Here is a 21,255-nt window from a genome sequence, read left to right on the forward strand (position 1 = left end):
CACCACCAGTAGGCAACGGGTGAAGCGTCTTGCCCAAAGACACAAACACCGAAACTGTCCCAGCCAGGGCTCGAACCGGCAACCTTCCAATTACAAGATGACCTCCCAACTCTTGAGCCACAATCACATTAACATTTATGTTAATGAGTTCTGTATGTTAAAGTTCAATTTGGAGCCCATCTTCCATATTTGTATAAATGTTGACCACATGTAGTGCCAAGAGGACCCACAGTGGTGACTTTTCATGAGCAGTACTCAAGTAAAGGCATAGAATGAATTTTGTGTTTTCCTTTCTTAAAAAAGCAAAACTCAACAGCCAATCAGCATTCTGTTTTTAATGTGAGATTAACTTCAGGTACACTTCTGCAAATCGGTACACCTGTCTTCAGTTAAAGTAATCAGTGGTGATGCATAAAGAATAAGATGGTGGGAAACTCAACATACATGAAAGAAAGTCTCATGTAGGTAACAAATATTGCCCCGGCACAACACACTCAGCACCTTTTTCAGTTGTTATTCAGCCTTCCTTTTGGTCTTTCCTCTCCTGACACAGCACCTGTGCAGACAGAAACTGCAGGTCTTTATGAAGATGAATATGAGGAGTAGAGCTATAGTGAGGATGAAGCCCAAGACATCCAGGCTGTGATACTGGTACCAGGTGAGCTCATGGGCCTGGACCCTCAAGTGCTTGGCCCCTTTGTTTCTCAGTGTGAACTCAATCCAGAATACTGCCTCTTCCAAAGCACTCATGGGTCTGTCGTGGTGGATGCTGGACAACCGCATAGCATTTTCTTTGTACCTGTGAATGTGTATATAAATGAGAAAAAAAATTGTAAAAATGAATATCATGCAGTATTAATCAAAAAGCTATGAGACCATAAAAAATTGTTTACACAGGTCATTAAAGTTCAGCTCAGCAAGGCTTTCTTGTGTTAGCTGGCTCCAAGAAAAAGGGGTTCAAGGTAAATTCTTCACGTTTCATACTCTGACCCTGCTACATTTTTTCCCTTTAAAGCCTGTTCCCAGTGCCTAATTTAAAGTGCAGATAGTTCAGAGAACTCACGATTTATCATCGATGACTGTGTTGACTGCATCTCTTAGATCCTCAGCTGTCACGTAGTTCAAATTGAGAATAACTGCAGCTCCTTTTTCCTTCATATGGATCATGTTGTCTGGCTGGTCAACAAACATGGGTATGCCCACCATGGGTACTCCGTGGTAGATGGCTTCATAAATCCCATTTGTGCCTCCATGAGTGATGAAAGCTCTAGTTTTAGGGTGACCTAACACATGCCAAATAACCATGTGACATTGAAAGTTAGTTTTTCACGTGAACAACAGGAGAATTTCAATAACCCGGCATAAGTGCTGAGTTGAAATTGATTTGCACGTTCTAATACTTATGTGCATTCAACTAATCTTTTAGTGCAACAGATTAGATTTGCACAGGGTGTCTGTTAGAAAAGTATAATTGATCAATTTTTCCTTTTGTTAATAAACAGAATGCTCACAGCTTGCATTTCATGTTGAATGTGCGTTTAATTTATGTCATTGCAGTTTTAAGAAAATCTATGTTTAGTGCCAAGTTTACGTACCCAGGAGGTCGTTCTGAGGGATCCAGTCATATATTCTAGTGTTGGCACTCAAGGTTTCTGGTTTTTCTCCTATGTACCTCCACACCACCTATAAAAGGTAACATATTTCTTAGCTTACATGATTTGTTTGTTTTCTGTTGTAGTATACTTACAGCCACACTTTAGGCAATATATCACAAAATATTATGGGAAAATAAAACTGCAGTATGTGTTTCTAGTCAGCTGTTTTCTACCTGTCATCTAAAGCTGCATAATCGGAGTGATTTGGGTATAAAACTCTTTGAATGCTAATTTTAGATTTTATTTTAAAGTTAGATTTATATATGTATTTACAAGATTGATGCAAGTTTTTTTTTCTTTTTACCTGTTTACTGAAACCTGTTCTATTTGTAGTTATATCATTTACATCGACATAATCTGTAGACTCTCAGATAGGTATCTACATTCAAATTGGATGAAGGTTTTAGGAGTGTTTAGCTCCTTAACATGTGCCATGCTCTTATTTTAAGGGGACCAAAAGTAATTGGACTAAAGGGCCATTTCATCATGAGGTGTGGGCAATTCCTTTGTTATGTCATTATCAATTAAGCAGATAAAAGGCCTGGAGTTAAATTTAAGGGTGGTGCTTGCTGTGAACAGTCAAAGGAATTGTCACGGTCCCGGTGTCTCTCTGGCTGGCCCACACTGGTTACAGGTTGGGTTTTTGTTTCTCTCTCTCTTTCCTCCCTACTGTCTCCTGCTTGCCTGGGCAGAGTTCAGAGTTACTGGGCTCTTGCCTTTGGCTCGCACCTTTCACACCTGGGTTTATTGCCACCACCTCCTGCTGATCTGTCCTGATCACTCTGGCGCTATTTAAGGGTAGGGCTCTGAGCACCTCATCGCTGAAACGTTGAACCCGCATAGTTCATGCTCTCTGCTCTGTTTTAAAGTTGTCTGTCTTTAACTAACCGTTGTTTCTTTAAATAGATTTCCCGGACCTGTTGGTGGACCCTTCCTGAGATTCCTGTGTGTGGCAGCGTGAGTGGAATTTGAGAGTGAGTGGTCGAAGAGGAGCGAGTGTGAGTAGAGTTTGAGCGGCAGTGCGTGATGGATGTAAAATTGGAGATGGCTGATTCTCACAAACATGCAGCCTAAAATGTCCAAAGTCTGCAATCTCATTAAAACATGTAGTTTTTGTAGTTCTGGTAGTCAGAAGTAGAGCACTCTGAAACATGAAAAACGACTCCATGCTTTGCAGAAAATTAATTACAGCTGAAACAAAGATTATCCTCTGACCTTTTGTGGGATCTGAGCGAGGCCTGAGGCTATCATGTTTGCCTTCTCCTTGGTGACGTTGTTGATCATGGATCCTAAAGTGAAGATCACAATGCCATCATCTCCAGAACTCTGCACAAATTCCTCCAGATCCTGTAACAAGTCAAATATTATCCCACCACCAGCCAACCAGCTGTTTTCTCATTGCAACATTTTGATGGCTTCACTGCTCCTGGCAGGAATATTCTGTGATGTAATGATTAATCAAATGGTAATAGTTGAGTGTCCTTACCCCTGGTAGAGGTTTAGCAGGTCTGCAGTGGATCCCACCAACATATTTGAAGTTGGGGGGGAAAGGACGAGGGAATTCAAAATCCCAGTAGGTTCGGATTAACCAGATGTCTGCTTTACTCATCAACTCACAGGCACTGGTGGGAGTTCCTGTTGCAATGCATAAGTAATGGACATCAATGTATCACCAATAGTTTATACAAGGCATCATGTTTTCTTAATCAGATCTGATGGGATATTAAAACACTGCGTTTGCATTATTAGCAGATTTCAAATAGTTTTTTTAAATCAGCCTATTTGCTCACCTTTGACATCAGAGTAATATCTGTCTAATACGTTCCAAAAACATTAACATATCACCAATAGTTTATGCAAGAGATCATATTTTCTTAATCAGAAAATTTTAAAACACTGTGTTTACATTATTAGCAAATTTTTAATATTTTTTAAATCAGTGCTTCACGCCTATTTGCTCACCTTTGACATCAGAGTAATATCTGTCTAATATGTTCCAAAAAGTGTGATCAATCACGATGTCTTGGAGAGCGTAGAAGAGAAAGTTCCACACTCTCTCTGAGAAGTCCATCTTATCTGTGAGTTTGCTCATGGCACCGGGAACAAAGGATGGTGGAGCAGGCATCTGACCACAATGCCTCTCCCAGTTATTAGCTAAGGAGAAGCGCAAGGAGAAGATGAGTGGGATCCCCAAAATATCTGCTACCAAGTCACTGCCAGCTTTCCAGGGGTCAGCCAAGAGAAGGTCATAATTTCCCTCTTTCAACTTCTTCATAATGGCTTCTGATTTCACCACACCGTCCAAATACTGGATATTGTACTGAAGGTTTGTCTTTGAAATGTTAATGTATCTGATGTAGATCTTCCAGTAATTCATATAATCAATCTCGTATATGGAGAATTGGAGGAAGTCTTCTAGAAGCTTCTTATAAGCCTCCAATGAGAAAGAGACATTGAAGGGCTCATAGTGAAAGCGGGTGGGTTCATTGGTGTTCATGTATACTGACAAGCTCGGAATCAGTACAGTTACCTGGTGTCCCCTGTCAACCAGCGTCTCCAGAACAGGTTTCATGTTTATCCAGTGGCTGGCATCGGCGTACCACACCAAAATATTTCCTCCATTTGCACACGATGTTGCACAAAGTACCATCAGGATGCAGGCAGAGAGACGCAGATCCATGGTGTCTGAATGTCAGCAGGATAACCAGCTGTGGTCTGATCCTTTGTAGAAGTATCACAGGAAAGATAATTATTAACTCAGTTAAGATGAACATTTACTCAATTCTGTCTGTGATTGTGTCTCTGAAGGTTCTCAGTCATCCAGGTCATCGTAGTCAAAGGAGCTTGCAAAGAAAAGTGTCTGGACTTCTTTAAGTTGCTTGAAGACGTTTCACCTCTCATCCACGAAGCTTCTTCCATTCTAATGTCAAATGGTGGAGAGTCCCAGATTTAAACCTAGTGGGAGTAACCCCCCACAGAGGGACAAAAGGACCCCCTGATGATCCTCTAATCCCCTTAGCCAAGGTGTGAAACTGGGTGTGGGTCCCAATCAGCCAGGATTTCGGGTGAGCTCATTGTGAAACCTGGACGATCTGATTTCCTCGTGTCAGCATTGTTCCCACATCATCATAATTAATGTTGTTCCAGGTTCAACATTGCAAGTGACCAATCACCTTCTTGTGACGTCATTCCTTTGCGACTTCGAAATACCCGCCTTCGATTATTTCGAAATACAAGTGAAGAAGTGTGTGCTGAATCTATGAATCAAACTATCACCTGGAAACATAATTAACTGGTCCATAGCTGTGAAACTGGACATGAGTTCTTGATTCTATGGAGATTAACAGTAATCCAGAAATTTACAAATTTGTCCTGGTACATCGCGTAAATGTTGTCCCTGGGACATTGTGTAAATGTTGTCCCTGGGACATCGTGTAATTGTTGTCCCTGGGACATCGTGTAATTGTTGTCCCTGGGACATCGTGTAATTGTTGTCCCTGGGACATCGTGTAGATGTTGTCCCTGGGACATCGTGTAAATGTTGTCCCAGGGACATCGTGTGATAGCTTGTAAATAATGGAATGAAAATTATTGATTGTTATTAACTTGTGAAAAAGAAGTGTAACAAATCCACATGTTATGTTCTTACACCCTTACAGAAACTGTGACTCCTTCACAATGTCAGGTAAATGTCAACTCATGTTGAATAATCAACCAATCAAGCCTTTTATTATCACATGCAATGTTACACGTACAACTGCAATGAAAATTTCACCCCCTTCTGACCATACATATATTGCTTAAACATCACATTGGGAAGACAGGTCGGAAACAGTTAGGAAGGTCAGAAAACAATTTAATTAATAGATGAGGGGAGAGGAGGAGAAAAAAGAACTACAACCAGACAAAGCTCCTAGAAGACTGAAATGGATGATGGTTGCAGCATGCAAAAAGAAAATGATATCTGTTGACTACAGCATATGCTTTCTCACAGATTACCTTGTGGGAGTAGCTGGACCAAACTCTATTGGTATTTCAAGTTTGAAATCCCTGTTTGACCAGACTAACATTTCAGATGAGGTACCTCTTGACATAAAAATCCTTTTATGTTGTCATAAAACTAATGTTAAATTCTGCTTTAAATACACTTTATTGTACAATTTACTTAATGAATCGTGTTCCTTAGTTCTGTTTTTATTTATATGTATTTATTTATTTGTTTTATAAGGTAATAGATGGCCTAATCTATTTGCAGTGTGAGGTATGTTGAAAAGCTTGTTTGATCATAATGACATAGCATGTTTACGTTTTTTGTAATGTATTTGAAAACATAGGTGTATTTATGTTATTTTTATAGAATTTCCCTCACATTTATCCAATACCAAGCCAAATCACTGGAAAAATTTTGGATGGGTCCACAAGAGCACAAAGTGCATACTTTTTGAAGGTATGACTTGGACTGTGGTAACTATGTTCTTATCACAAAGGGTTTATAAGTTGCCACTATAAACAAACAGCATTTTCCAAAATTGAAGCCTTGTCAGAAGAACCTGAAAAATACCTTTCTGAAACCTTTTCTGTGTAAAGACTTGTTCAAAAGCAATGCACACAGATTAAAACATTTCTGTCTTGGCCAACTGATAAAGAACACCAAAAATTGAGTGGTGCGTGTTGAGTCTGTGGTCTTGATTTGTTTTGTACACACTATAGAAATTAATTAATGTAAACCAAAAATGACACTTTCTATATGTTTGTGTATCTGCAGAATTAATTACAAGTCTCACCTGACAAGCTTTTGCAGTGTCATTCTTGACAGAAAAACATACTTGTCACATTCTTTTTATTTCCAGAAAAACATCTTTCAGATGTATGAGAAATTGATTGGAGCCTGTCTGGAAAACGGCAGCCACTGGACCTTGTTTGTAAGTTGCACAGATTTTGCACTCTCTCTAGTGCATGATACTTTTCAGTGTCCCTCATTAGGAATTCTCAAGGCCCAAGCCTACCATATCCATCTTTTTACAAAACAGTTTTGTGACATACCCAAGAGGACCATAGTCTATATGAATTCATTTGGCGAGTCGGAGGTCAGAAAAAGTGCGGTGTTGAAAAACTGGAGGTAATTAATTAACATATTTAACATAACATATTTAATTTAATTGAAAGCATTACCGAACGTGGTTATTGATTTCTCTATATGCTTTTTATTTGTAATAACTGCGATCTCTCAGCTCATTTGCTTCAGCAAGAGGCTGCGCTGGAGAGTGGACCTTGTCACATGTGAGCCACCCACATCAACAGGATGGGAACTCATGTGGAGTGCATGTCATAATGGTACTGAAAACTATAGCTTTAACCTATATAAGTAATGTTTACATTTTTGCCTATTCAGTTTTTAAAGCCTTAGAGGCAGGATGGTAAAATCTCAATTTTTTTTGTAGATTGAACCATTTCAGCAGTAATGCTTTGCTTTGGTTGCTCTGTTTTTTTTTTCCTCGGGGGGGGGGGGGGGGTTAAAAACAAACAAACATTTCTTTGTTAATCTAATTCTTTTTGTTCTTTTTTTTTTTTTTTTCTTCGTCAATTATTAGTTTGCCCAATCTCTCATTGACGGTAAAACACAAGTGGAGGAGTACAACACTGAAATCACAAAGCTCAGGTCCCGACTTTGCCACTACATATTATCCTCAATAGGTAAAGATAAAATTAGCTGCCTTCTTTTTCTCTAACATTGGAAAATGTAACTTGTACTTAAACAAATTATATTTTGCAGATCGAACTAGGAAGTGCAGTCAGTGCTGGTGTGTGATTGCAGCCAAAGACCGGGTACACTATGACATGTCCTTAGCCATATAGATTGTTTATTTAATGGACTTTGTTCATTTGTTTTTTGTTTGTTTATTTCTTCTTCTTTTTTTTTTTTTTAATTCACAGGTGCAGTGCCAGAAATGTGGTGCATACAAGCACATGCGTTGTTCAAAGTCTGTTTGTGGCATCTGTATCTTCTGTGAGAGTAAGTCACAATATAACTAAACAACGTCCAAAAATGTTTAAAGTGAATTTTTTTTTCGTAATTTTGCCTTTGCACACCAGGACTGTGTAATTAAAGTGGACGTTTCAAGATCCAGTTTTTACACAAAACTATTTTAGACATAACTGTGTCGTATTGTGGGGATTTCTCTTCACAATTAAATTGATATAGTGCTGTTTATATCATTCTTCTTTATGTAACAGCACAGTGCAGCACAGCAGAGGGAAAGGAGTTGTGCAGCATAGTGGGTGGCTATACAGGAGGAGCAATAGAAGTAGCCAGTGAAGAATGTCATCAGGGAAAGCATCAGGCAGCGAATGACAAAGGAAAAGTTCCTAAGGGAGAGAACATCTGCAGCAAATCGACAAGTAACAGTGAGATAGGAAGACTGACAGTCAGAGATGAAGGTACACAGACTGAAGACAAAGAAAAAGAAACAGAAGTATACGGCACAAGTCTGAGTACAGATAATGCTGCTGCTGATGATGTTGACAGGATCGATGCAGATACAGAATTCCAAACTGATTCAGAAGGAACTAGTATAGTTTACAGAGTGCATGGTCGCTTATCTGTACCAAGCTCAAAAAAGAAAACCTACACAATAACAGAAGACGAGATCAAGCGCAGAATTACCAGGTTTTGTTTTTTTTACCTAATTTTTGTTTCTGAGAAAAATGAGAGCCACATATGAGGACATTAATTTGAAATTTCGATAGAACAGTTGCAGTATAATGTCCTCATAACTGTATATCAGGCACTTGTTGATCAAGATTTAGTATTTTGGTCTAAATAACCCAAAATGTGATGTCCACATGTGTGGACGCCAGGCTGGAGTAAAGTGTTAGAGCTATTTATACCTATGTAAACTTTTATACACTGGTTTTTACCTGTCTTGTTTCAGAAAGGTTTAAAAGGGTAATGTCCACAGTTTATTTGTTTATTTATTTGTTTGAATTCAACATATTTTATTAAAGTAATTGAGCTTGAACACAGAAAAAACTGAATCAAATAATCATAAAATCAAATCACTTGCACTATACTGAAGTCTAATCTACTCTGAGCTAATGCCGGTTTCCAACACTAATGATCGGGTGAAGGAGAGAGATGAGGGTGTGCACGGCCACTGGTGCTCTTATCCCTGTTCTTTGTGATACAATCCAACAGGAAAGCAGTCAAACCCTTGGACATTAGCCAAGTTAACGTTCACAAATATATACACACAGAGGAACTCTGAGCCCCAATGTCAGCATTAGCACAAACATGCCACTTCATACCAAATCTCAGTGTGAGGTCAGGTGTTAGTCTCATTCCATTATTCTGGCTATATTTTCTTACTCATTACTATTAAACTTATACTTAAGACTAACTATTAACAAAATCACACCCCAATAACTCTGTTATTACACTTTGTATTTAATCATAAAAAGGCTGGATGTTGAAACCTTTTACTTCTATTTTGTATGAGCCAGGATTCTCAACAGCTGATACTCTATGTCCAAAAAGTGACAGGTATCGTTTTATGGAGCAAAAAACTTAAGAGCGCATATTTAATAAATAATACCAACAATTACAAATGCAGACCTTTAATAGTAATAAGTAATCCTTTATTTATAATGCATAGCAATATAAAAATAGTAACATATGAAAATATTACAATGGGCACAGATGAATTTGTATCAAAAACAGCAACCAAGCCAAAGTAATGAATAACACACATAAATAACAACTGCTTGAGAGACCAAACAATTGTTGTCCCTGGGACATCGTGTAAATGTTGTCCCTGGGACATCGTGTAGATGTTGTCCCTGGGACATCGTGTAAATGTTGTCCCTGGGACATCGTGTAATTGTTGTCCCTGGGACATCGTGTAAATGTTGTCCCAGGGACATCGTGTAAATGTTGTCCCTGGGACATCGTGTAATTGTTGTCCCTGGGACATCGTGTAGATGTTGTCCCTGGGACATCGTGTAAATGTTGTCCCAGGGACATCGTGTGATAGCTTGTAAATAATGGAATGAAAATTATTGATTGTTATTAACTTGTGAAAAAGAAGTGTAACAAATCCACATGTTATGTTCTTACACCCTTACAGAAACTGTGACTCCTTCACAATGTCAGGTAAATGTCAACTCATGTTGAATAATCAACCAATCAAGCCTTTTATTATCACATGCAATGTTACACGTACAACTGCAATGAAAATTTCACCCCCTTCTGACCATACATATATTGCTTAAACATCACATTGGGAAGACAGGTCGGAAACAGTTAGGAAGGTCAGAAAACAATTTAATTAATAGATGAGGGGAGAGGAGGAGAAAAAAGAACTACAACCAGACAAAGCTCCTAGAAGACTGAAATGGATGATGGTTGCAGCATGCAAAAAGAAAATGATATCTGTTGACTACAGCATATGCTTTCTCACAGATTACCTTGTGGGAGTAGCTGGACCAAACTCTATTGGTATTTCAAGTTTGAAATCCCTGTTTGACCAGACTAACATTTCAGATGAGGTACCTCTTGACATAAAAATCCTTTTATGTTGTCATAAAACTAATGTTAAATTCTGCTTTAAATACACTTTATTGTACAATTTACTTAATGAATCGTGTTCCTTAGTTCTGTTTTTATTTATATGTATTTATTTATTTGTTTTATAAGGTAATAGATGGCCTAATCTATTTGCAGTGTGAGGTATGTTGAAAAGCTTGTTTGATCATAATGACATAGCATGTTTACGTTTTTTGTAATGTATTTGAAAACATAGGTGTATTTATGTTATTTTTATAGAATTTCCCTCACATTTATCCAATACCAAGCCAAATCACTGGAAAAATTTTGGATGGGTCCACAAGAGCACAAAGTGCATACTTTTTGAAGGTATGACTTGGACTGTGGTAACTATGTTCTTATCACAAAGGGTTTATAAGTTGCCACTATAAACAAACAGCATTTTCCAAAATTGAAGCCTTGTCAGAAGAACCTGAAAAATACCTTTCTGAAACCTTTTCTGTGTAAAGACTTGTTCAAAAGCAATGCACACAGATTAAAACATTTCTGTCTTGGCCAACTGATAAAGAACACCAAAAATTGAGTGGTGCGTGTTGAGTCTGTGGTCTTGATTTGTTTTGTACACACTATAGAAATTAATTAATGTAAACCAAAAATGACACTTTCTATATGTTTGTGTATCTGCAGAATTAATTACAAGTCTCACCTGACAAGCTTTTGCAGTGTCATTCTTGACAGAAAAACATACTTGTCACATTCTTTTTATTTCCAGAAAAACATCTTTCAGATGTATGAGAAATTGATTGGAGCCTGTCTGGAAAACGGCAGCCACTGGACCTTGTTTGTAAGTTGCACAGATTTTGCACTCTCTCTAGTGCATGATACTTTTCAGTGTCCCTCATTAGGAATTCTCAAGGCCCAAGCCTACCATATCCATCTTTTTACAAAACAGTTTTGTGACATACCCAAGAGGACCATAGTCTATATGAATTCATTTGGCGAGTCGGAGGTCAGAAAAAGTGCGGTGTTGAAAAACTGGAGGTAATTAATTAACATATTTAACATAACATATTTAATTTAATTGAAAGCATTACCGAACGTGGTTATTGATTTCTCTATATGCTTTTTATTTGTAATAACTGCGATCTCTCAGCTCATTTGCTTCAGCAAGAGGCTGCGCTGGAGAGTGGACCTTGTCACATGTGAGCCACCCACATCAACAGGATGGGAACTCATGTGGAGTGCATGTCATAATGGTACTGAAAACTATAGCTTTAACCTATATAAGTAATGTTTACATTTTTGCCTATTCAGTTTTTAAAGCCTTAGAGGCAGGATGGTAAAATCTCAATTTTTTTTGTAGATTGAACCATTTCAGCAGTAATGCTTTGCTTTGGTTGCTCTGTTTTTTTTTTTTCTCGGGGGGGGGGGGGGGGGGGGGGGGGGTTAAAAACAAACAAACATTTCTTTGTTAATCTAATTCTTTTTGTTCTTTTTTTTTTTTTTTTTTCTTCGTCAATTATTAGTTTGCCCAATCTCTCATTGACGGTAAAACACAAGTGGAGGAGTACAACACTGAAATCACAAAGCTCAGGTCCCGACTTTGCCACTACTTATTTTCCTCAATAGGTAAAGATAAAATTAGCTGCCTTCTTTTTCTCTAACATTGGAAAATGTAACTTGTACTTAAACAAATTATATTTTGCAGATCGAACTAGGAAGTGCAGTCAGTGCTGGTGTGTGATTGCAGCCAAAGACCGGTTACACTATGACATGTCCTTAGCCATATAGATTGTTTATTTAATGGACTTTGTTCATTTGTTTTTTGTTTGTTTATTTCTTCTTCTTTTTTTTTTTTTTAATTCACAGGTGCAGTGCCAGAAATGTGGTGCATACAAGCACATGCGTTGTTCAAAGTCTGTTTGTGGCATCTGTATCTTCTGTGAGAGTAAGTCACAATATAACTAAACAACGTCCAAAAATGTTTAAAGTGAATTTTTTTTTCGTAATTTTGCCTTTGCACACCAGGACTGTGTAATTAAAGTGGACGTTTCAAGATCCAGTTTTTACACAAAACTATTTTAGACATAACTGTGTCGTATTGTGGGGATTTCTCTTCACAATTAAATTGATATAGTGCTGTTTATATCATTCTTCTTTATGTAACAGCACAGTGCAGCACAGCAGAGGGAAAGGAGTTGTGCAGCATAGTGGGTGGCTATACAGGAGGAGCAATAGAAGTAGCCAGTGAAGAATGTCATCAGGGAAAGCATCAGGCAGCGAATGACAAAGGAAAAGTTCCTAAGGGAGAGAACATCTGCAGCAAATCGACAAGTAACAGTGAGATAGGAAGACTGACAGTCAGAGATGAAGGTACACAGACTGAAGACAAAGAAAAAGAAACAGAAGTATACGGCACAAGTCTGAGTACAGATAATGCTGCTGCTGCTGATGTTGACAGGATCGATGCAGATACAGAATTCCAAACTGATTCAGAAGGAACTAGTACAGTTTACAGAGTGCATGGTCGCTTATCTGTACCAAGCTCAAAAAAGAAAACCTACACAATAACAGAAGACGAGATCAAGCGCAGAATTACCAGGTTTTGTTTTTTTTACCTAATTTTTGTTTCTGAGAAAAATGAGAGCCACATATGAGGACATTAATTTGAAATTTCGATAGAACAGTTGCAGTATAATGTCCTCATAACTGTATATCAGGCACTTGTTGATCAAGATTTAGTATTTTGGTCTAAATAACCCAAAATGTGATGTCCACATGTGTGGACGCCAGGCTGGAGTAAAGTGTTAGAGCTATTTATACCTATGTAAACTTTTATACACTGGTTTTTACCTGTCTTGTTTCAGAAAGGTTTAAAAGGGTAATGTCCACAGTTTATTTGTTTATTTATTTGTTTGAATTCAACATATTTTATTAAAGTAATTGAGCTTGAACACAGAAAAAACTGAATCAAATAATCATAAAATCAAATCACTTGCACTATACTGAAGTCTAATCTACTCTGAGCTAATGCCGGTTTCCAACACTAATGATCGGGTGAAGGAGAGAGATGAGGGTGTGCACGGCCACTGGTGCTCTTATCCCTGTTCTTTGTGATACAATCCAACAGGAAAGCAGTCAAACCCTTGGACATTAGCCAAGTTAACGTTCACAAATATATACACACAGAGGAACTCTGAGCCCCAATGTCAGCATTAGCACAAACATGCCACTTCATACCAAATCTCAGTGTGAGGTCAGGTGTTAGTCTCATTCCATTATTCTGGCTATATTTTCTTACTCATTACTATTAAACTTATACTTAAGACTAACTATTAACAAAATCACACCCCAATAACTCTGTTATTACACTTTGTATTTAATCATAAAAAGGCTGGATGTTGAAACCTTTTACTTCTATTTTGTATGAGCCAGGATTCTCAACAGCTGATACTCTATGTCCAAAAAGTGACAGGTATCGTTTTATGGAGCAAAAAACTTAAGAGCGCATATTTTATAAATAATACCAACAATTACAAATGCAGACCTTTAATAGTAATAAGTAATCCTTTATTTATAATGCATAGCAATATAAAAATAGTAACATATGAAAATATTACAATGGGCACAGATGAATTTGTATCAAAAACAGCAACCAAGCCAAAGTAATGAATAACACACATAAATAACAACTGCTTGAGAGACCAAACAATTTCTTTTCAACTGTTCCTTGGCAGAAAGTTAAGACAGCTATTCAGCTTTAGGTTTCAATAAACAGAAGTAATGGATGCAGTCCCTTTGAAATGTCACACAAAAGTCTACTTGTGCATATACTTAGCTTTAACTCTTCTCTTTTTTGTTTTGTATTCCAAAAGGTTTTCATTTTCTCCAGAGGATGTCTCTCTTTCAGTGGTTATCGACTGTTCACATTCATTTTCACAGACTGTTGGAATGTCGATGCTGGCCGAACGTTTCTTGCTAGAATACAATGGCCTAATTTTGCGTGCATTATCTGTCGTCTTTATTGGCATATACTTTTGCCTACTTGTTTTGTTTTTAAGACATTTGTATGCAGTTCATCTATCATTGGAGTAATACCCTCTGGAATGAATGCCCACTGTTTAACTGTGTCTAAAACAGCATTTAGTTTTCCAACTGCATCTTCTGTGCATTTTTTGTCTGTGCTTTCAACTACAGGAGTGTCATTCAAAGTTGATAGAGGACTTTTCAGAGAGTTTTTCATTTGTTTAAAATGGCTACAAGCCACCTTCAGGCAAGCACATGTGTTATAGTGAGAGAACGTACAACAAGTGCACTGAAGTGTTGCAGCCGATGCAAAAAAACACAGATTTCCAAACAAACTTGGCATTTTTATCACTTTCAAGTCCTCACAGTGTACAAAGTAATGCCTTTCTTTCACTGCAATTCTTGCCAAGGTAGAAATGTCTGTTTCCATGTTTGGATAGATGTCATTGTCAGCCTCTGCTAATTTTGCAAGTAACACTAGATGCTTGCAAAGAAGTCCTCGTAAGCCATATGTACAGTTGCAGTAGGACTCAACAGGGCAGACATCATACACCATGTCTTCTCTTGACTCAGATGGGACTTGATATGCATTAACTCCATGGCTGTTCTTGACTGTAATTTTAAGAGCCCAACCACTTTCCATCAGTCTTGAAGCAGAGTCTGAAACTTGAGACAAGGTGTCAGCAAACCTGTTTTTCATGCGGCCCACATCTTGCAGGGTTTTTATGACTGACAAGTAGTCGTCGGCCTTCCCTAGGAGCACTTCAATCAGATCATCCAGACGCCTATTCTTGTAGCCAGATAAAAACTGGTATTTCAGGCGGTGGAAAAATCTGAAAAACAGTTATTTGAAATGATTAGTAACTGTAATTGAAGGAATTTAAAGTTTTAATCAAGACTGTATTATTTTTTTAAAAATTGGAATACCTATTGCACACGTCTTTTATAAAGGAATGCTCTGTGCCGGTTTAGCTGATTTAGGCAAATCCACCTACTCTGTTTTTTGTTGTGATAACATAAAAAACGCTGCTAGAATTTAAAGGATTTGCCTAAAACCTGTTCTGGCAATGACATGACGAACCTACTCAGTTTAGCCTCTTGGATTAAAGCATAATATCTTTTTTTCAGCAATACAATTGAATGAGGTCAAAATAATAAATCATACCTTTCAATCACATTGTTTGTTTCAGAACGAGCGTGACTGAAGCGACGGCCGTAGTCACACCACATGTGGCCAATGCCTTCCCAGTGCTTCTGAAAATACTGGCACACCAAAGGGTATTGCTTAAATGTCTGGCAGAACTCTGCTGATGTGGCTTTAAAGTCGTCCTCCTAAGAGAATTGGATGCAACAGAATATATTTCAATCCATTTAACAGACCTATTGAAATCTTTAATATTATGTATTGAAGCCCTTTTCCTTTTATTGAATAACATTAAGAATTTTAAGTTATTAATAATATGTCGTGTTTTTGTATTAAGAAGCAATTATTTCTTCCCTTACAATGGCTAAGAAGGAACACTAAACCTATAAGCATATTTGGTTTCAGCATCTGTCTGTGAAAGAATCCCACTCACAAGTTCTACTGCACAGTGGGTGACACAATGATGTTCTGCACAGCTTAAGTACTTGTTTTGATAAGCAAGATAAGAAGCCAGTTTTAGAAATTGTTTCAAAAATCTATTTTGTATCTCTCTGTAACTTTTTTTAGCAACTGAAAGTTATTATGCTCTTAGTGTAATCAAGAAATCAAAATGTGAAATAGACAAATTACACTTACAGATGTGCAAGCTTTCAGCTTACAAAAGAAAGAAATGATTTCATTTCTCTTTTGGGTGTTAGAAAGCCCATGGACCCCGGACTCTGATTTTGAAAGCCATCGATTAACAGCCTGTGAATGTAAGAGAAAAAAAGTTAATCTGGAGAGAGAGACAGAGGAGCAGCTGTACAAAAAGCATAAAAGAAAGCTGACGTCCAAAAATAACTTTGTCACTCACTGGACAAGAGGACCTGTGCATTACAGAAATCAACCAGGCAAACATATTTTTAAATGTCAAAAAGAGCTTTGGGAAGCAGCCACCAGAAGATGAGTGCACTGTGGTCTTAAATGGATGGACATAGTCACTCAACATTTTATCCCTTTATATTCATTAACCTGAGTAGGTGAATATCACAATGAGGCAAATCATGACAACAGGACCCTGTTGTAAAAATGTGTTTCAGGTGCATCTTAGACAACGTGAAAAGAAAACAATGTGGTTTACCTGCAAGACATGGTACCAGCATAGAAGGATAGCTGACTCTGGAAAAACCTTCTGCAAAGCATTTATTTCCGCAAAGTCTTTGTCAACCATAAATGCTCTACAGAAAAAAAGAAAACACTAAATGAGATTAAACAGTATGAAAATGTTTTTGCTATCTCAAAGCACCACTTCAATGCCAAATTAAACATTTCAACTCACAAGTAGATATATAAAATACTGCATACAGCCTATAGGAATAACTTTAACAACTGGAAAGGAAAGTTTTTTGCAGCCCATGCTGCAGCTATAGCATTAGATTCTGGCATGTTATAACTTTTTTGAAAAGGAATTATTTCAAAATCAATAGCTGTCAATGTATTATTTACCTCGGGGAAGTTGGGAAATGCTCACAAACTATTCCAAGAACAGTTTCCAGGGTTTTCTGACTTTCGTTGCTGACAATAGCATAGGCCACAGGGACTCCATGCCCATGATCATCTCTTACAACAAGTGTGAATAAGGGAAATGAATACTGGTTAACGCAGTGCGTGGTGTCAACAAATACTAACTGTTTTGCATAGTTCTCCATGTTTGATTTCATTACAGGTGTCTGCAAAACAATCATTAGTTCTTGGTCAGATGTGTATGGTTGATAGAAGAGAACATGTTCTTGATGTTTTCCATTAAGTAAGGTATGTGCAATTTGACTGTCTCCACAGTTAAAGTGCTTCTTCCTCATCATGCAGGTTCTAACACTGTCAATGTCACGTGGTGTGATAAAATGCTCTCTGTTGTGAAGATCTCTGTGTCCATGTTCTTTGGCCCATTTATGACATTCGGTTAGTATGATGGCTGGCTTAGTTCCAAGGGAAAGCAGTTCCTCAATCTTCCTCCTCAAATCACTGGAAATATTGTTGAAATGTGCGTCTTTTGGGTCCGAAGGATCATGCCCATCATGCTTATCATATGTACGCTGCACGATGACTGTGTGGTCTTTCCAACATTTGAGTACTTTAAATGAAACATAGGCCTTACAGCCCACTGCTCTGTAGCTGTTTCGACTTTTTTTCCCAGCTCTGATGCAGTTGAATTTGTAATAGTCTCTTTTCCTGTCTTTACCTGAGGCAACATTTAAACATTTATAATGTCCATGAAGGGTTAATGAGTTCAATTTTTCTAACACAACACTGAATGGGTCCTCCTGGCATTGTGAAACATGCACACAAAGTTGTGTGTCTTTTCCAGTTCTTTTTTTTTCGTCATTCAGAACACTTCTTCTAATTATGTCGTCCATTTCTGGTGGAAAAATAACGAAGGTTTAATTAGTCAATATTCATTAATTCATTTTAACTTGTTGTGGGGTTTTTTGCAATACAATGTAAATATTAAATATAATATTAAAATATATATATATATATAAAATAATATAAAACAAACAGGGGCTAAAAGAAGCTAAACTTTCATATGGTATGTCTCTGGCAACTTTAACATGATGTCTCAGGGACAACATCTACACGATGTCCCAGGGCAACTTCTACATGATGTTCCAGGGACAACATTTACGCGATGTCCCAGGGACAACATTTACGCGATGTCCCAGGGACAACATTTACGCGATGTCTCAGGGACAACATTTACGCGATGTCCCAGGGACAACATCTACGCGATGTCTCAGGGACAACATTTACGCGATGTCCCAGGGACAACATCTACGCGATGTCCCAGGGACAACATCTACGCGATGTCCCTGGGACAACATTTACGCGATGTCCCAGGGACAACATTTACGCGATGTCCCAGGGACAACATTTACGCGATGTCCCAGGAACAACATTTACGCGATGTCTCAGGGACAACATTTACGCGATGTCCCAGGGACAACATCTACGCGATGTCCCTGGGACAACATTTACGCGATGTCTCAGGGACAACATTTACGCGATGTCCCAGGGACAACATTTACGCGATGTCCCAGGGACAACATTTACGCGATGTCTCAGGGACAACATTTACGCGATGTACCAGGACAAATTTGTAAATTTCTGGATTACTGTTAATCTCCATAGAATCAAGAACTCATGTCCAGTTTCACAGCTATGGACCAGTTAATTATGTTTCCAGGTGATAGTTTGATTCATAGATTCAGCACACAACCATAAGTCTAGGCCTTTTAGTCCAGATTCTCTTCACTTATGTTTGTAAAATGATCAGGGAAGCTACTGCAATTTTGCCTGACCCAACCCCCGGGCCACGAAACACCCAAAAAGTTGGGGAACGCTGGTCTAGAGAACACTGGTTAGCTAATGCTGTCGTCAAGTAGCCTATCGCTAGCAAGCAAACAGCAAGCCAAGTGAGGAACATATGTATAATGCTTACCGTTTATTAAAGGAAAGTATCCTAAATTGACTTCAAATTCGGCGGACAGGCGGCGGTTTTTCGCTTCTTCACTTGTATTTCGAAGGCGGGTATTTCGAAGTCGCAAAGGAATGACGTCACAAGAAGGTGATTGGTCACTTGCAATGTTGAACCTGGAACAACATTAATTATGATGATGTGGGAACAATGCTGACACGAGGAAATCAGATCGTCCGTGAAACCTAGCCTCACCTTATCATGCAAATTCCTGAGGTCAGATGGCCCAGGATGTGAGTGGGCGTTAAGGTGTCTGGGGAGGGAACTCAAAACTGGATTATAGATGGCAGACAGTTGGTCTGCCATCTATCTTGGCTCAGGCGATTAGAGGATCATCGTTAGTTGCTTCACTCAACAGCCCGACTTTAGATGAATGATTCTGACAATCTAAATTTTCTTTCTTATTGAATGCACCTGCTGTGGAAAGTCGTACAAGGACTGTGCATGGACTTACCCTGTACAGAAGGCGACTACAAATGTTACCCAGGCTTAATACACAGAAAAAATTATCCCTGTTGTCTTTGCTCAATGATTGGTTTAAGTGTTGACAATCCAAAATTGCTAGCATTGCATCTTTCAACGTGTTTATGGGTAGATCTGAATGCACCAGGTTTAAGTGCAGCCACTCAGCCTCTACTCAAGGTGGTCATAGAACCAGGTGCAGATGGTCACTAGTTAATCTGGTAGTAGTATGGCACTTGGCCACAGGTGGCAGTAGTGGACTAAACTCCATTTGAGACTGCCCCAGCTGCTATGTGATACGTCAGTAGATCAGCTACAAATTGAAGATCATATGCAAGTTTTGGAAATTAAACTATGAATATTCTTAACTTGGCTTTAAAACTAAAAATCTCTAAATCTCTAACCTCAAAACTAAAAAAAAAACACATGGCAAACCACCCGACAAATAAATACATAAACCCATTTCTTTGACCGTCACCAGTTAATTTACAATGCCAATTAATCTAGAACACCGGCCCTATTTCAACTTCAGCTGACAGTATCTCACTGTATATATATTTTTTAATGGAACAACACTGAAGATATGACACTTCGATACAATGCAAAGTAGTCAGTGTAGAGCTTGTTCAACAGTGTAAATTTGCTGTCACCTTTATATAACTCAACACACAGCCATTATTGCCTAAACCCATGGCAACAAAAGTGAGTACACCCCAAATTGTGCCCAATTAGCTATTTTCCTTTCCAGGTTTCATGTGACCTGTTAGTGTTACAATGTCTCAGGTGCAAATGGTGAACATGTGTGTTGAATTTGGTGTTATTGCTCTCACACTCTCTCATACTGGTCACTGGAAGTCTAACATGGCACAACATGGCAAAGACTTCTCTGAGGATCTGAAAAAAAAAGAATTGTTACTCTACATAAAGATGGCCTAGACTATAAGAATATTTCCAACACCCTGAAACTGAGAAGCAGCACAGTGGTCAAGACCATAAGGCAGTTTAAGAGTACAGGTTCCACCCAGAACAAACCTCACCATGGTTAACCAAAGAAGTTGAGTGCACGTGCTCAGCATCATATCTAGAGGTTGCCTTTAGAAAATAGCTGTATGAGTGCTGTCAGCATTGCTGTAGAGGTTGAAGGCATGGAGGGTCAGCCTGTCAGTGTTCAGACCATATGCCACACACTGCATCAAATGGTCATTGTCCCAGAAGGAAGCCTCTTCTAAAGATAATGCACAACAAAGCCTGCAAACAGTTTGCTGAAGAAAAGCAGGCTAAGAGCATGGATTACCGGTACCTGTGATCTGATGAAACCAAGACAAACTTATTTGGTTCAGATGGTGTCAGGGGTGTGTGGCAGAAACCAGGTGAGGAGTACAAAGACAGTGTGGCTTGCCTCCAGTCAAGCATGGTGGTGGGATGCCATTGTTTGGGGCTGCAAGAGTGCTGCTGGCACTGAGGAGCTACAGTTAATTGAGGTAACCATGAATGCCAATGTACTGTGACATACTGAAGCAGAGAATGATTCCCCCCCAAAACAGTGCCCTGTTAAATAAACTGAGGTTAAAGGTACTTGACTGCCCAACCATGTCTACAATCTTAAACCCTATTGAACATCTGTGGGGCATCCTCAAATGGGAGGTGGAGGAGCACAAGGTCTCTAACATCTACCAGCTCCATGATGTCATAATGGAGGAGTGGAAGCGGACTCCAGTTTAGTTCCGGTTTAGACATCAATGGCTCTATGTTGAGTTATTTTGAGCAAATTTATACTGTTATACAAGCTGTACACTGACTACTTTACATTGTGTCAAAGTGTCATATCTTTAGTGTTGTACCCATGAAAACATATAATAAAATTTAAAAAATGAGAGGGGTGTACTCACTTTTGTGAGATACTGTATATAGCCAC

General features: G+C 38.5%; 4 protein-coding genes across 10 annotated transcripts; 2 read left to right on the top strand and 2 right to left on the bottom strand.

The window, feature by feature from the left end:
• Nucleotides 1–320: 320 nt before the first annotated feature.
• On the bottom strand, nt 321–4,562 carry LOC143421512 (UDP-glucuronosyltransferase 2A2-like). 2 transcript variants are annotated; one of them, XM_076891081.1, is made up of 6 exons: nt 3,618–4,562; nt 3,142–3,290; nt 2,871–3,002; nt 1,596–1,683; nt 1,064–1,283; nt 321–799 (listed from the first exon to the last, which is right to left on the bottom strand). In XM_076891081.1, the coding sequence occupies exons 1-6, from the start codon at nt 4,333–4,335 to the stop codon at nt 514–516; spliced, it is 1,593 nt and encodes a 530-aa protein (XP_076747196.1). In that variant the 5' UTR covers nt 4,336–4,562; the 3' UTR covers nt 321–513. The 2 variants fall into 2 exon arrangements, with proteins under 2 accessions (XP_076747196.1, XP_076747197.1); XM_076891082.1 differs by lacking the exon at nt 3,618–4,562 and adding an exon at nt 3,446–3,555.
• Nucleotides 4,563–4,753: 191 nt separating this feature from the next.
• Nucleotides 4,754–8,221, top strand: LOC143421513 (uncharacterized). Of its 4 annotated transcripts, none has more exons than XR_013101188.1 (10): nt 4,754–5,340; nt 5,884–5,916; nt 6,013–6,102; nt 6,506–6,577; nt 6,686–6,774; nt 6,887–6,989; nt 7,247–7,314; nt 7,429–7,481; nt 7,590–7,668; nt 7,890–8,221. XR_013101188.1 is itself a non-coding variant. In XM_076891083.1 (8 exons), the coding sequence occupies exons 1-8, from the start codon at nt 5,523–5,525 to the stop codon at nt 7,436–7,438; spliced, it is 678 nt and encodes a 225-aa protein (XP_076747198.1). In that variant the 5' UTR covers nt 5,142–5,522; the 3' UTR covers nt 7,439–7,570. The 4 variants fall into 4 exon arrangements, 1 of the variants encoding a protein (XP_076747198.1); XR_013101186.1 differs by having other exon boundaries at nt 5,142–5,735; XR_013101187.1 differs by adding an exon at nt 5,650–5,735 and having other exon boundaries at nt 5,143–5,340; nt 7,247–7,481.
• A 1,361-nt stretch (nt 8,222–9,582) lies between these two features.
• Nucleotides 9,583–14,210, top strand: LOC112435642 (uncharacterized). 3 transcript variants are annotated; one of them, XM_024804416.2, is made up of 10 exons: nt 9,586–9,804; nt 10,114–10,199; nt 10,348–10,380; nt 10,477–10,566; nt 10,970–11,041; nt 11,150–11,238; nt 11,351–11,453; nt 11,724–11,826; nt 11,906–12,145; nt 12,367–14,210. In XM_024804416.2, the coding sequence occupies exons 1-9, from the start codon at nt 9,759–9,761 to the stop codon at nt 11,986–11,988; spliced, it is 705 nt and encodes a 234-aa protein (XP_024660184.2). In that variant the 5' UTR covers nt 9,586–9,758; the 3' UTR covers nt 11,989–12,145; nt 12,367–14,210. The 3 variants fall into 3 exon arrangements, with proteins under 3 accessions (XP_024660185.2, XP_024660184.2, XP_024660183.2); XM_024804417.2 differs by lacking the exon at nt 10,114–10,199 and having other exon boundaries at nt 9,583–9,804; XM_024804415.2 differs by lacking the exon at nt 9,586–9,804 and having other exon boundaries at nt 9,811–10,199.
• Nucleotides 14,211–14,218: 8 nt separating this feature from the next.
• LOC112435641 (uncharacterized) lies at nt 14,219–17,154 on the bottom strand. Its single transcript, XM_024804414.2, has 5 exons — nt 16,853–17,154; nt 16,488–16,584; nt 16,004–16,114; nt 15,389–15,555; nt 14,219–15,056 (listed from the first exon to the last, which is right to left on the bottom strand). The coding sequence occupies exons 1-5, from the start codon at nt 17,089–17,091 to the stop codon at nt 14,219–14,221; spliced, it is 1,452 nt and encodes a 483-aa protein (XP_024660182.2). The 5' UTR covers nt 17,092–17,154.
• Nucleotides 17,155–21,255: the final 4,101 nt, after the last annotated feature.

Source organism: Maylandia zebra, linkage group LG12 (assembly GCF_041146795.1).
Source record: "Maylandia zebra isolate NMK-2024a linkage group LG12, Mzebra_GT3a, whole genome shotgun sequence".
In the NCBI taxonomy this organism is placed as follows: Eukaryota; Metazoa; Chordata; class Actinopteri; order Cichliformes; family Cichlidae; genus Maylandia; species Maylandia zebra.

What these genes read in the sequence shown, in the direction of transcription:
- LOC143421512 (XM_076891081.1), bottom strand. Translation starts at nt 4,335, where the DNA reads ATGGATCTGCGTCTCTCTGCCTGCATCCTGATGGTACTTTGTGCAACA. An exon ending in ATATTACTCTGATGTCAAAG is followed by an intron (nt 3,291 to 3,617) that starts GTGAGCAAATAG and finishes GCATTGCAACAG; the next exon opens with GAACTCCCACCAGTGCCTGT. An exon ending in TCGCTCAGATCCCACAAAAG is followed by an intron (nt 1,684 to 2,870) that starts GTCAGAGGATAA and finishes TACCTTTTATAG; the next exon opens with GTGGTGTGGAGGTACATAGG.
- LOC143421513 (XM_076891083.1), top strand. Translation starts at nt 5,523, where the DNA reads ATGAGGGGAGAGGAGGAGAAAAAAGAACTACAACCAGACAAAGCTCCT. An exon ending in TAATCTATTTGCAGTGTGAG is followed by an intron (nt 5,917 to 6,012) that starts GTATGTTGAAAA and finishes TTATTTTTATAG; the next exon opens with AATTTCCCTCACATTTATCC. An exon ending in GCGGTGTTGAAAAACTGGAG is followed by an intron (nt 6,775 to 6,886) that starts GTAATTAATTAA and finishes GCGATCTCTCAG; the next exon opens with CTCATTTGCTTCAGCAAGAG.
- LOC112435642 (XM_024804415.2), top strand. Translation starts at nt 9,987, where the DNA reads ATGAGGGGAGAGGAGGAGAAAAAAGAACTACAACCAGACAAAGCTCCT. An exon ending in GCAGCCACTGGACCTTGTTT is followed by an intron (nt 11,042 to 11,149) that starts GTAAGTTGCACA and finishes TTTACAAAACAG; the next exon opens with TTTTGTGACATACCCAAGAG. An exon ending in GTGGAGTGCATGTCATAATG is followed by an intron (nt 11,454 to 11,723) that starts GTACTGAAAACT and finishes GTCAATTATTAG; the next exon opens with TTTGCCCAATCTCTCATTGA.
- LOC112435641 (XM_024804414.2), bottom strand. Translation starts at nt 17,091, where the DNA reads ATGATTGTTTTGCAGACACCTGTAATGAAATCAAACATGGAGAACTAT. An exon ending in GCTGGTACCATGTCTTGCAG is followed by an intron (nt 16,115 to 16,487) that starts GTAAACCACATT and finishes TTACATTCACAG; the next exon opens with GCTGTTAATCGATGGCTTTC. An exon ending in AGCTGAAAGCTTGCACATCT is followed by an intron (nt 15,556 to 16,003) that starts GTAAGTGTAATT and finishes CAATTCTCTTAG; the next exon opens with GAGGACGACTTTAAAGCCAC.